The sequence below is a fragment of the Amaranthus tricolor genome, chromosome 1 (genome assembly GCF_026212465.1).
Source record: "Amaranthus tricolor cultivar Red isolate AtriRed21 chromosome 1, ASM2621246v1, whole genome shotgun sequence".
NCBI classification, from domain to species: domain Eukaryota; kingdom Viridiplantae; phylum Streptophyta; class Magnoliopsida; order Caryophyllales; family Amaranthaceae; genus Amaranthus; species Amaranthus tricolor.
The window spans coordinates 21410413-21425858 of NC_080047.1; the positions used below are offsets into that span (position 1 = coordinate 21410413).

Below are 15446 nucleotides of genomic sequence, written 5' to 3' on the forward strand. Positions count from 1 at the left end.
ATGCTTGTATTTTTCATCAAATTATATTATAATCTTAATAATCACCATTTTGCTTATGTTATAATAGTACTTTCAGTTTTAATAATTAAGAATTTGGTACTAAGAAATACTTGTTAAATATAAAACACTTTTTATGTCCCTCTCAATTTGTATCTTTTTTCATTTTAGTTTGAATCATTCACCTTGATATATGTTGTAATGGCTACAGTCCAGGTTAGGTTGGTTTCAGTTCCGATTTTGGTTTCTAAAAACTGGAACCTGAGTCGGGGTTTCGATTTTGGTTCTAAGCTATTCGAGACTGTTCTTTAGCGGTTAAGGATGCATTTCCTAACGGTGCAACTCCCGGGTTATGCGGGTTGGACCATCAGTTCAATTCTTCTTTTTGCTTTAAATATAAATATTCCTATTCACCACAAGTGTCTCATTTGCTTTATGCACTCTATCCAATGCACTTATTCAATCCTTAATATTATTAATTGTGCATAATTAAAAATTGTGGAAAGTTGATATAAATAATCCTTGCATTAAGACAAATCAAACAAGATCCCAGTTGATTATGTTTTAACTTATAAATTAATAATAAAATACAAATTAAGAGCAATAGATAAATAGCGTACAAAAAGCAAATGGGACACTTGTGGTGAATAGGTATATAATACTGTAATAATATGGACATACCATTGTTGATTAATATCGAAATTTATTGGTTGTTAATCGTTATTAATATATTTACTAAAAAAAATAAAAACTAAGTTAATAAAAAAAATGATAAATTAATAATAAAGATGATTAATAAAAAAGAGGGAGAAAATGGACTTGAACCTTAACAGTTTGCAGTTCCACGGGCCGATTTTTGCCAACGGTTCTATGGATTCGTCAATTTTTTCGGAACCTTAACGGTTTGTGGTTGGTTCGGAACCTTTTACAGACAGTTCATATTTCAGGACGGTTTTCCAGTGGTTTGGGACGGATTCGGTTTCAGGTAACCCACCCCGTGGCCATCACTACCTGAGTTGAATCCTTTTGTTTGCATGGTCTCTCTATATGATGTTTTGGTGGATTAAGATCATTCGTCCTGTTTTTTACTTTGATATTAATAATTATTAAAATATAATAAACATATAGACAAATTTTCAAATGAGACAGTCACAGTGAAACCATCTCTATTAGAGTGGCTAAATTTACATTTTATGTCTTAAATTGATCACTTATAACTTTAAATGATCGCTTACATCTTAAATAATTGTAAAATTCATTAATTTGGACCACTTAGTAAAGTTTCCATTGTTTAGTTTTTCGTTTATGGTGATTGAATGATTCATGGATTCACTAGGTTTATTTGTGTTTATTTGGGAGAGCAACTACACCAACTGCTCCATGTTTACAAGCGTGATTATCACAAGTAATAATGCGGAAATGAAACTACAAATACAAGACGATGTTTGTAGTATCCCCTTTGTGTATGGCAATGGACTCCTTACTTGAATGAACCACGAATTGAACAACACCGCAGAGAAGACATGTTTGCAACGATAAACGTCACTCGAAAATCTTGATGTAGATTGAAGGCGACTACAAGCTTTCTTATTGTGATATTTCCCCCACAAAGGTACTTGGGTTATGAGAATGGAAATTCACAATGAGTTACAATCAATCACATCAACCGATTAGTACGAATCGATTGAACTAAATGATTATGTGTTTATGAGTTAATTACTCTCTTTTATGTTTCAAGAGATTGAGAGAAAGATGAACTCTGAATTTGATGTTCAAGATGTAAATGATTTCCATGCACTCACTCTTATTTATAGAGTTGAAGTGACAAGGATTCATCCAAAACCATACATCAATAAGAACTGATGATTATCAGTTAATTATGACGTAAAACATTCATTCATAATAACACATTACTCCATGAAACAAAGTTTCGTATCACGAACAGATGTTCTGTTTCAAAGTGCTCGAACGAGCATAATATGTGCTCGAACGAGCATGAGCCAAAACAACTTCCAGAAACTTTTCGACGCGAAATTTTCTAAGTGCTCGAACGAGCACATGCCAAGCCCCCCAAATAGAATGTTTTAAAATAAACTGGCAGCTCAGACCAGGAGTGCGTGAACGAGCAAGGAAGTGCTCGAACGAGCACTCTATTACTCGAACAAGTACATAGTCGAGCACGTGTGTTTTGGTTCCGTTATTATGTTCTTGCTTAGTCTATGCTTTAGTACATGCTTAAGCCTTTGGATAGTGTCCTACATGCTCTAAATCTCAACAATCCTCCCCCATTTAGAGCCTTTAGGACTTTCTTTCTCTTTCTCAAAAACTGATCTTAAAATCACATTATATGCATCAATGCTAATGTCCCTGTGGATTGAATTAACACCAAGTACAACACACTTGACAAATGATCGTGTTATAATGATATCCCTGCGGATTTGAATCATATAGCACCTTTGACCATTTGAGGATGAAGTACACATAGAACAAATAGCACAATGTCATTTCTTGGACACATTATAATGCCCATGTCCATATCTATTCATAAGTTTATCATAGTTTATACGTTAATCTTGACTACTTGAAGCGACCTGAACTTCAAACTTATATAGGTAGGTTCTCCTTACGGATAAAATATCCCCGCGAATGGGTACTTCACCAAGAGCTCTTCAACTCCGGGCCTTGAGAACTTTAAATGACGACTAACTCGCTATTCATGGTCTAAAGCAACTATGGGTCACTAAAACTTGTTGCTTACAAAACTCAAAAAGAATTTCACTACATTGAATTCAGACACAACGTTAATAGTGTGTGAATTGGGCTTTCTATTTTAGTTAACGTAATTTGATTGCAATTGGCGCTTGTTCAATTGAATCCCTACTTATGGCTTTAGTGAAGAAATCAGCCAAATTGAACTTAGTGTTCACATAATTAAGAGTTATGACCCCATTCACGATAAATCCTTGCACTAGGCTGTGCCTAAGAGCAATATGACGAGATTTACCGTTATACACTTGGCTATAAGCCTTCGCCAATGCCGTCCTATAATCCGTATGAATTGCCACCGATGATATAGGCATTGGTAATATCGGTATCTCAAACATGAGATCCCGTAACCATTATGCTTCCTTTTCTGCAGACGCTAACACTATAAACTTAGAAGCCATAGTGGAATCTGCAATGCATGTTTGTTTCTTGGAAGACCATGATACCTCCTTAAATGAACACCTAACCACCTGTGGAAGAATTATCTTCTTCATTTGTGATCCAACTTGAATATACATGAAAGTCGAGACCTTAAGTCTTTGCTTTTCTTTGTCTTTTACTCCTTCTAGGAATATTTTCTTCATCTAAGGGAGTATCTTGCAAGACAATTTGTTGATTTTCATCAACATCATCTTCATGTGGATTTTCTTGTTGAATATTTTCAAGTTCAACATTGTCATCGGTACTTATGTGTAGATTTCTTTGTCTACCAGTTGATGAAAATCTATTCACATCAAATATTGTATCTCTAGACTTAATTATCGAATGGATCGATATATAGTCATTTTGTTCTATAACATAGAACATATAGGCTTTGCTTTGATTTGCATAACCTATAAAGATGCATTCAAGACCTCGTTCACCGAGTTTCTTTCTCTTTTGTTCGGGTACCCTTACGATAGCCCTACAACCTCAAACCTTAAGATAACTTAAGTTTGGTTTCTTTTTGTACCATAATTCATAAGGAGTTTCCTTATTGGTTCTAGATGGAACCTGGTTTAGAATGTGATATGCGGTTAATCCATCACTCAAATTTGAGTATGACAACATGGAATTAGCCATTTTTTGAAGAGTTCGGTTCTTCCTTTCCGCCACACCATTGGATTATGGTGCATAATCGGCTGTTGTTTCATGTATAATTCCCATTGATTGGAAACAATGAGGATCATAGTATTCTCCTCCTTTGTTGGTTCTTAATCTCTTAAGTTTACCATTAATTTGAAGTGCAACTTCATTCTTGTAAATGTAACAGGCTCAAATTTCTTAATCTTAATCTTCCGATTAGGTATCCCGAAATTTTTTAATAAATACTTTGGTTATCTAATTCAAATCACCTTTTAATTCCTAAACCTTTTTCCGATTTTGTAATTTCTTCCAAATATTAAACTTAGTATATATATACATATATATATATATATATATATATATATATATATATATATATATATATATATATATATATATATATATATATATATATATATATATATATATATATATATATATATATATATATATATATATATGTGTGTGTGTGTGTGTGTGTGTGTGTTCTTAAATTTCTTTATAAACAGTAAAATATTACTCCCTCCGATCTTTTAATTTAGTCCCATTTCCTTATTTGGCAAAACCTTTGAATTAGTCCCATTTCTATTTTTGGCAATCCTTTTTTACTTAAATACCCTTAGTTCACACACGTAATTACGAATTTACCCCCATAAACTCTTAAATACCCTTACTCAAAAATACCCAACTACCACCTTTTACATGGACCCCACACAATCCTTAATATGCGTGCCCAAGGAAATGGGACTAAATTAAAGGATCGGAGGGAGTATTTTATTATTTTATACTATAAAAAGTAAAATTTTAATATTATATTTACGATTTTGTTAAAACGTTACGTTTCAATTTCGTTTTCTTAAACTAACTTTACTACTTATCATTTTAACCTTGCAACTTTGATTTAATTATTTTATACCTAAAAATTAACTAGATTTTTCTTATTAACTTTAACTATAGTTTTAACCAAAATTTTCTAAGTAAACTATCATATTTTCATAATCAAACCTTAATAAAACTTTCCCATTAATCTAAAACATTTCATTTGTATAAACTAGAACAAAAATTTGATGAACGAAAATCCTTTCTACATCTATCCATGATGTTCATCACTTACACAAGCTATCACCATTTCCTTACACAAGTTAACCTTGTTCTACACTCCAAACTCTTACACATCCACTTACACACTCCAACTCTTACACATTCACTTACACACTCTAAATCACTTACACACGTTAACCTTCTTCTATACTCCTAACACTATTTTTCATACAATCTTATGAACTAAAAAGTTGCCCAAAATTCATTATAAATATGCCCCTTAGCTATCAGATCACTTGCACCCCAATCATCAAATCTTTCTACTATTTTTTCTTATATCTTCACTTTATTAACATCTTACTAACTTTATACCCTTTTTATTAGTTTAAGAATCAAATGAAGTATTATCTTGAGCCAATAATCATCAACTTTTGAAAAGTGAAGTATTATCTTTTGGAGCTTGGATATAATTTTTTTTGGGTAATTGAAGATCTACTTCTTTGAAGCTTGGAGCCTTGAAGACTTTCTCTTTTGGAGCTTATTTCTTTGAGTTCTTATTTTCCTATTAATATTCTCTTACTTGGTTTAGCACCACTTTTGGAGGAAAATGGTACACATTTTCTTAAGTTTCTCGTTATGTGATATTTATATATGGTTACTTGATAATATAAAAAACATGATCAACATGATTTTATTTTAATCATTTAAACTTTACATGGTTATACTAAAGTTATATCCAGTTTAGTGATATTTTCGTCAAAACAATAATACTTTTAGGACACTCTAAAAAAGAGTTATAAATATGGAAATTTTGATTAATATGATAATGTAGATATATATGAATTTTTTTATGTGAAATATTATTTTAAGTTTAATGTATGTTAGCTTTATGAACTTTTGCATTGAGAAAATACTTAAAAATAATATCTAGTGATATTTTTGTGATGAAATCTTAGTCGATAAAATTGATGTGAATTAGAAATGAAAAGCGTATTTTATAAGTACTTTATAAAAGCTAAAAGTTAGGATATTATTTTAGATATGTTCCTTGAGTTTTACTCCATTAAAATAACATTTAATTGAATTTTCGTTTAAAAATATTGTTCTAGTAGGAAGAGGTGTTGAATACTTTCTTAATTATTAAAAATAGTTACGAAAATATATTACTTAAATTTAAAATAAGTTAAAAGTTTATTAATAAATTTGAAAATAAAAAAAAAGTAAATAAGAAATAAATATTAAATGGGCTCTTCTTAACTTGTAACTTTTTGGCATACTCATATAACATGTTGAATCTCATGGTGACCCTAGGGAAAATTGTCGTGGACCCTATGGACTTTAATTATTATATATATATATATATATATATATATATATATATATATATATATATATATATATATATATATATATATATATATATATATATATATATATATATATATATATATATATATATATATATATGTGTGTGTGTGTATATATATATATATATATATATATATATATATATATATATAAATATATATATATATATATATATATATATATATATATATATATGTATATATATATATATATGTGTGTGTGTGTATATATATATATATATATATATATATATATATATATATATATATATATATATATATATATATATATATATATATATATATATATATATATATATATATATATATATATATATATATAAATATATATATATATATATATATATATATATATATATATGTATATTTATATATATATATGTATATATATATATGTATATTTATATATATATATATATATATGTATATATATATATATATATATATATATATATATATATATATATATATATATGTATATATATATATATATATATATATATATATATATGTATATATATATATATATATATATATGTATATATATATATATATATATATATATATATATATATATATATATCGATTTATGGTTAAAATGATTGTATTAATTACTGAAAATAATGATCATGAATTTTATTAGTTAAATAAACTTATCTCTTAAAATGATTCCATATCATCTTGGTGTTTTGATAGAATTTTTATTTTGGACTCAAGTAATTATAAAGAATTATTAATCGGTTTATCGGTAAAATAGTCAAACTAATTTGTTGAAATACTTAGCATTGTTTTTCTTGAAAACTCATTTCATTTAGATTTTGGACTCTTAATAACTTGTCGGATTATTTTTCGTAGTTATGATAGATTCGTTTTACTATTTTAGTTGGTTATTTGATAAAATACGTTATTAAGTACTTAGAAATATTACCCTTGACTTTTATGATATAATAATGGCTTAGTTTAGCCTCAGGAATCTTAGTATAGCTACGAAAATTTATTATTTAATTAATATTAATTTATTAGATACTAATAATTTGTTTCTATTAAAAAGGTAGAATTGTCAAAATTTTGACTAGTGGGAGCTTGACTTATAAAAATGTAAACTATTTCGGTTTAGAGTCTTGTTTGATATTACATGATATTGATTGTATGACTCTGATAGTAAGGTAACGTCGAACCATGGATCGGGATGTAAAATCCCGGCGTCTCGAGTATAACAGTACTGAGAGGAGTGACGACTCCCACCACAGTTGGGGTTTAGGACTACGGTCCTCACCTAACAAGAACCTTACATATATCAGTTGTCATTATTTTTGTGATCTTGTGATGTGCTATGATGGTAAAGTTATGAGGCTTAATCGAACTTGATTAAATAAGCATTAAGGTTACCAAGTATTTAGTAGCAATAATGAAATTCTGTAAGTATTGAGATTGTAAATAAAGGTCAATAATGAGTAATAACCTTCTATATTGTGCTTGATGATTATTTTGTAAACATGATTTAACTATCGCATCATAAGCTTGTTTAGGAAATTGTACTCAGCTTTATCGCTGACCGATTCAATCGACTGTTATCCGCATTTTGGATGACAGTATTTTGCAGGAAAATTTAGCTCAGGTTTCGATCCAGGCCTTTAATTATTCTATCGAGGACTTAGTTGCATTGATTTTACTTGATGACTTTGATGACTATATTGTACTTATGTCTTTTTATCGTATTTAAGCAAACCTAATGTTATATTTTCTCAGTTTTAAGATTTTTAACTTATGTTTTAAATGGTTTTAGTTTCAATAGTTTTTAGTAGTTCAGCATTTTACACTTTTGCATTATTTATCTTAAGTATAATTATTAATGTTAATTATCTATCAAGAGTGCCGCTTCTACTACAGTAAACTGTGAAAGAGTTAAGTGCCTCATCTTTTGGATGCAAAAGATAAACATAACAAAATCTTGAATAATCATCAATAAAAGTAATAACATATCTTTTATTGCCTAATGATGGCGTACTATGAAAGTCACAAAGATCACTATGTATAAGTTCTAAAATTTCAGATTTTCTTTCAACACTTTTGAAAGGCATTCTTATGATCTTATTAAGCATGCATGCTTTGCAATTTCAGATTTTTGTTCACATAAATGTATTAACTCATGCTTAGACATAAAAGAAACTTTACCAAAGTTAACATATGCCAATCTAAGATGCCATAAATAATGTAAATCATCACACATATTTATATTACATATCATGTTTGTAGGATTACAATTTAAGGAAAGTTTAAACAAATTACAACATAAATAAGCACGACTTATAAACAAGTTGCACTTAGATATTATACATCTATTGGCTTCAAACACCAACTTATATCCTGATCGATTCAAGATGGAACCGGAAACAAGATTCCTACTAATATCGGGAGCAAAGTATACATCCCTAAGGACTAAAGGATTTCTCGATGTAAACAAGAGTTCCACTTGTCCTGTGCCATGGACTTCAATTGATGAATTATCTCCTGTGTAGAGATTTTCTCTATCCATCACATTGTGTAAAGTTTTGAACCAATGTTTACTCTTGGACACATGTCTCAAGGCTCCGAAATTGATCAACCAAGACATGTCATCATCCTGCACAATATTCACATTAGAATCCATGGAAAATAAATTCAAAGTGCTCGAACAGATGTTCTGTTTATGGTTCACAATATTCACAATGTTTACTCCATGAAACAAAGTTTCGTATCACGAACAAATGTTCTCTTTCAAAGTGCTCGAACGAGCATAATATGTGTTCGAACGAGCATGAGCCATAATAGCTTCTAGAAACTTTTTGACGCGAAATTTCCTAAGTGCTAAAACGAGCACATATGGTGCTCGAATGAGCACATGCCAAGACCCCCAAACTGGCAGCTCAGAGCAGGAGTGCTCGAACGAGCACCCTTATTGCTCTATAACTATTAAAATTGATAAAGGGACATTTTATTTATATTTTTTTTATTCTAATTTCTGTATGTTAAACTAAGGTATTACATGTACTTATATTATATTCTATAACTAACTTCCTAAGTTTAAGCAAGTGCAAACTAACTTCCTAATTTTAAGTGAATTCTCCCTTCAATTCATAGAAAATGGGACATTTACCTTTTCACACTATCCAATGCACTTCTTCAATGCTTAATATCTCTTATTATACATAACGAAATATTATAAAAAGTCGATTTAATAATCTTTACATTGAAACGAATCAAACAAGATCTCACTTGATTATGCTTTAATTTATAAATTAAGAATAAAATGCAAATTAAAGGTAATAAGTAAATAGTTTCAAAAAGTAAATGTCCCCTTTTCTATGAATTGGAGGGAGTATAACTAACTCACTTAAAAAACTTAACAACCTCACAAAAAAAAGTTTTATTTTAATTGCCTTTTTTTAACAAAACCCTAAAATAAAGTAATGGAAGAAATTTTAAAAAAGCAAATACATTTGAGATCCATTTACAATAAAAAAAAACCCTAAACTTACAGCAAAGATAGTGAAAAACCTAAACTTACAGCAATTAGAAGGAATAGTACAAGAATTTACATTGTTCGATGGTTAACAATATTGGATGAAGATGAAGCTTCAATAGCAATGGAGTTTGACATAAAAGTTTGTCCGCCAAAATGGACAAACGAGATTAATTACAAAGATTGGAGTAATTTATTCAAAAATAAATGAAGGAGTAGGGTGTTAACTACAGTGGTTAATTCAAATCGGAGAAAAGAAGTCAAAGGTAAAAACTGAAAGAAGTAGGTTAAAATGTACAAATACAATCATATGGTCTAAACACTATTAATAATTAAACTTTAATGCTTATAATTTGCAAAAATTATACTTCAAGACTCTGTAAAAACAATCCAATTTCAAAGCTGTTATTCGCAAACTCAAACATCATCGGACAAGAGCTAATTATCACCGAACACCTCTATTAAAACACCTCTATCACTTGCATCAATTCAGTATCATCTCGAGTAATCCTAAGCTAAACTAGTAGATAAAGTAGAAGTATATGACATGAACATGGCTTTGAGCATATGTTGCTGCACTTCACTCCACCTCCATGACAAAGGTCTTTCTACATTCCCAACTTTCTTCTCTCCTTCTGTCTTTCACTATTCGCAACGCAGTTTCCTTATCTTTCTACCGCTAATTTATTTCAAACTCTTATCTTTATTGTTTTTTGCAGTGAAATCTAGGAATCATTCTGTTTCTGTCAGCACCAACAAATGCCTTCAAACCGTGAAAAATCTGGTACACTCAACTGGAATTCTCTCAATTGCAACCCCACCTCATGAATCTCTTCAAAAGGGCAATTGGGTCAAGCTCATTTGTGGTGCCAGCTTTGAGGTTTTTCCCAAAATTCCATATTTTTATTTATACAACTCAAAGAAAAAAATCAAATAAATAAATTGATAGTTTCTCAATTATGTAGGATGTTGTTGACATCAGGAATCTCTCTCTTGTTTACACACTTGCTGGAGGTACACTACAATGTATATTGCTTAGGTGATTATTGTAATTTAAATGATGGGCTTTTGTTTAATTGTATTACTTATTTCCTTAGGGGGTGTGGGGGGGATACTGTGATTGTAGTTGATTGTATCGACTGTGCTGCGGATGCATCGGTTGTGAGCGCGGTTAATGAAGGAATTGAAGCTGCCATGACCATAGTTTCGGTTCGCAGGCCTTGGGTTATGATCAGTGTCAATGATGATGAGGACCTTCATTTTCGTAAAGCTGGTGATTGCTAATGCTTTTCCTTATGTTCATTAATTTTGTAATTGTGAGGTATATTGGTTCTTGTGAGTATTGTTGATAAAAGATCTGGATTGATTACATAGTTTTTGATTATGTTGTGTCCATTTCTGCATCATGTATTTATTGGGTATGGCTGAGATTATCTTGATTGTTCAATTGGTTCTGAGTAGTTAAAAGTTTAAACTTCACCTTACTATTTAGTCCCTTTTTCCTATTAGTGCGTTATAGTTATTGATCGTTTGGCTATAAATCAAGTTCTTAAGTTATACTTACCCACTGTAGGCTTGAGTAAAGATAATTTGATTGCACGCGGCATTTGATTGTGTCAATATTGCGCCAAACTTTGTTGAATGCTTCTTGACTTGTTCGTGTGTTAAGCTGACTGTTGACACTTCATTTTGCCTTAAGTACCTGGTTTTGGCTGAGTTTATTCTTGCCCCAATGGACCAATATGATAATACCTAGACCTTATTCATGACTGATACTTTCAGTTGAGTCCATTTGATGACTTTACGGTTGCCCCAATTGGTTTGTGGGTGGCTGCATGGTGGGGGTTGGCTTCTGAATGCCATTGCCTTAAGTCCTTATGCTTCTTGATCAGATTGCCAATATTAAAGCTATATATTTTTTCTGTATTAAATGACCTTTGTTAATAGAGTGATTCTCTATTTTTTGACAGCCTTTGATCCGTTGGACTGTCCTCTGGATTGTTCAAGACCATGTGAGATGGTTTGTCCTGCCAATGCAATAGCATTACAAAAAGGGGACACATTGGAGGTATGTCGTGAATTTGATACCAGAATCGTTCTGTTACTGAAGATTTTCTTAGAGTTCAATCTTTGCTGAAGGTTTTAGCTTGGTCTTTCAAATATCACTTGACATGCAGGGAGGAGTAATTAATGAACGATGTTATGGGTGTGGACGTTGCCTTCCTGTTTGTCCATATGATAAGATAAGTGAGTATTTCGCTGGCAGCTGTTTTACCTTGCCCTTTGCCATATTCAGTTATTGCTTTTACGTTGTGTGCCGAAGCTTTTGCTAGTGCTTTAGGCAATGTGTAGCGTTGGACTGATGGACCAGTTCTCATTGATATTTATCAGCTTTTACTTAATTATTTCGTCATATTCTGTAGTTGAGATTATCCTATTTATTTCAGAGCCAGTTACGTACTTGAGAGATGCTGTGACCACTGCAGAACTGATTAGAAGATATGATGTTGACGCCATTGAAATCCACACAAATGGAAGGTGGGCTTCAATAGTGTTACACGTCTGTGGTTATTGCTTTCCATTGGTTAGATGTTAAATGTTTCTTTGTTTTGAGCAATTTATCTTCAAATGTGCATTTAGTAGTCATATATGAATTATTTATAGTACTACAAAAGAAAAGATAAAAGTTTCAAATTTTAGGATATTGACTAGCCCAAAATTGCATCAGCTAAAAATTATCTATATTAAGTAACTAGTTATAGTTGCCTATTAAATCAGATTCAGGTTCAATATTAAGCTAGCACAACAAAAACAATGCCATTTCCTTAATTCCAAAAGATTGGGCTCGGGTACATGGACCAATATATCAGTTCCAATCAGTGTAACATGATTCGCTAGCTAATTAACTTTTTGAATTCGTGATTCAATCAAATTTGCCCAAGAATAGCCAAAAAAGACTATAATTCGCTTTTTTCGCTTCGCGATTCGCGAGGAGATTAGCGAATCATGTGACACTGGTTCCAATTGTTGCCGACGTTGATTCTTCTTCTCTATTAATTTCGATTTTCTACCATCTTAATTTGTAAGTCTAGGGTGTATTACCTGGAAAGCAGTACGGTACGGGACGTGGTATAGGAATGGGAACGCAGGATGTCACCTAAAGTGACACCGGAACAATGTGATACAATAGTTAAATTTATAATTAATCATAAAAAGAGTTAGAAAAATAAAACTAAAAAGATAAGATACTAAGAGGATGAAAGATTAAAAGGTACTTCAAATACTAGCAACTGTCAAGCTTAAACAACTGTCAAGTTAAAGAAGTAGGAGTAAATTATCATTATTATTCAAAGTAGTAAAAGTACTATACTTTACAATATTAACAATTGTTAAGGTTAAAGAAATAATTTAATCATTTCCAAGAATTACAACAGTTAAGGCCATTTGTTTTTTTCCAAGGAATTAGCAAGTATAAGAACAATCTTGCTCTGAACTTTTGATATTGTAATTTCTACCTTCATTCATCAATCGTGAAGCTTCAAATTCAAAGACTTTGGTAAGGTTTTTATCTTCAAAGTTTTCTCTTTTTTTTTCTAGGTTGAACACCTACAGAAATTTCAAAACTCGCCTAAAACATTCGGGGTCGAAGCTATTGACGTTTTGTTACGCGACCCATGGCTATCTGGTACGCTGCTGTTTTGCGTTTTGTGTATGCCCACTCATTTATCGAAACATTCACATTTCCGCTACTCCCATCTTTCTACTATGATCCTTTCTAAAAGCCCAATCCTGTGCTCCATATAGTAGCGCCGATCGAATCGCTGTTTGGTAAAACTTACCCTTTAACTTTAAGGGCACATCTCGATCACATAATATTCCAATAGTTTGAACAATCACATGTAGGTTTTAATTTAAGAGAAAAGCCCATGTTCTATTTAAATATATTCCTTCTTCCTTTCAAATTCTGTACCCATGTTTGGTCCCGTGTACCAAAAGTTTATCCAACACCGGTATTCGTAATAGAAAAAGAAGACTTTCAGATGAACCAAATCTTATAAAAAACTAATCTTCTTCGTTTGGCTTTCTCCTCTTCGTCTACGAACAGTAAAAGCTTTCTCACTGGAGCTCCTTCTACAACGCTGCTTACTTCAAGTAAGTTAGTAGCTTCAACAATCACATCTTGGTTTTAAATTTAAGAGAAAACCCCGTGTTCATTTTAAATATATTCCCCTACTTTTCAAGTTCCGTTCCCATGTTCGGTCTGGCGTACAAGACGTGTATTCAACAACGGTATCTGTACCGGCTGTACCAGACACCGGTGAGGCGGCGAAATTGGCGACTCCAAGTAACCTAGGTTCTTTGCATAAAGCTTAACAATAAAGGAGGGTATATGAATAAAATGATAGAAGCTGAATGTTTGGTTACGTGTATAAATGAGGCCGATGTAACCTTTTCTAAATAGATAACAACTAATAAAAAGATAATTAGAGTTTCACAGCTTCAGAAGCTCTGTCAACTCCAGCACAGCAGTGACTCTGCGGCCTTCTTGGTCATTTCACAGTGACCCCACAGCACTTGAAAGTAGAAAAATTCTTCTGGAACATCGAGTCCCCACAGCCATTGCTGAGTATGTCCAAACTTTCTGATCGAGTTTGTCTTTGTTTCTTTGCTTCTATTCCATGCACTCGTGACATCCAATCATGGATTTCAATTCCAAAACACACTCAACACATTATCATTTATAAATCTATGAAGGAATCTTAAAATGTCTAATTTACCATTCATACTCAGACAAATCCCCAAGACTGGATATCTGGTAAAGGGTTTGAAATTGTTAATTGCGCGATAATGAAATAGACATTATACACTCCTAGATAGCATCAATTTGTACCATTAGATTTCTGTAATTAGAAAGCATTTGTCTGATATCTGTATTTGATCTTTTAAGAATAATTGTCTCAATGTCTTTGCCATTTTCCCTCAAGCTTCTGTTGCTGGGCGTTTTTTTTAATGTGCAGTGCTTTTGAACAGGCAGACAGCTTCTTTTGAGGAATTCTGGAAAGGAATGGGAGATTCTGTTACCCATCTGAGATTAGTTGCAGTAAGACTGGACAATTTTGTTTATACATAACAATGTGAACTTGCTTTAAATGATTTTCTAAGCTGCATTATTACTTTCAACCATCTAGGTAAGCTTACCAGATGTGGGTGAAGCGACTACAACCGTAATGAGCACAGTGTTTTCAATCATGAGACCAAATCTAAGTTGCTACAATCTATGGCAGGTTTTCCTTCTCTTTATCCATCTAGAATCATTGTGATCAATCCTCATCTGAAGCCACGGGTATGCTGCATGAAGGGATGGAAGAGGCCCGACCCGCTGATCCAAATATGGCGCCTGTATATTTAGTCTACCCATTACTAATTTATAACATACTACTATAAGGGCTAATTTAACATAAAAAAATCAAGTATGGCTCAATGTTTAAAGCTGTGGAAATGAAACTTGAGGTTTGCACTTAAAATCTTCATACCAACTACGAATTCTAGATTTCGTAATAGTTTTTTTAAGACTAATAATTAAGCTAAGTTCTTCTCTTCCAAGATATTCACGCAACCCTTGATGACTTCTTTGAAGTCCCCCAACCTTTCGATTCTCAAATTATAAAACTATTAAAACAAATAAA

The 15446-nt window shown here is 31.5% G+C and overlaps 1 protein-coding gene across 2 annotated transcripts in view; it reads left to right on the forward strand.

Annotated features, from left to right (window-relative positions):
* Positions 1 to 10164: 10164 nt before the first annotated feature.
* The window catches only part of LOC130822722 (uncharacterized), a 6943-nt gene continuing 1661 nt past the window's right edge, over positions 10165 to 15446 (forward strand). Inside the window, exons 1-9 of one of the 2 annotated variants that reach the window (XM_057687679.1) lie at positions 10165 to 10361; positions 10479 to 10639; positions 10725 to 10785; positions 10886 to 11032; positions 11730 to 11827; positions 11937 to 12006; positions 12207 to 12297; positions 14791 to 14860; positions 14949 to 15044. In XM_057687679.1, the coding sequence (XP_057543662.1) occupies positions 10307 to 10361; positions 10479 to 10639; positions 10725 to 10785; positions 10886 to 11032; positions 11730 to 11827; positions 11937 to 12006; positions 12207 to 12297; positions 14791 to 14860; positions 14949 to 15044 (849 nt within the window). In that variant the 5' untranslated portion in view covers positions 10165 to 10306. The remainder of the gene's footprint in view (positions 10362 to 10478; positions 10640 to 10724; positions 10786 to 10885; positions 11033 to 11729; positions 11828 to 11936; positions 12007 to 12206; positions 12298 to 14790; positions 14861 to 14948; positions 15045 to 15446) is intronic. The other variant, XM_057687680.1, reaches the window with a different exon arrangement.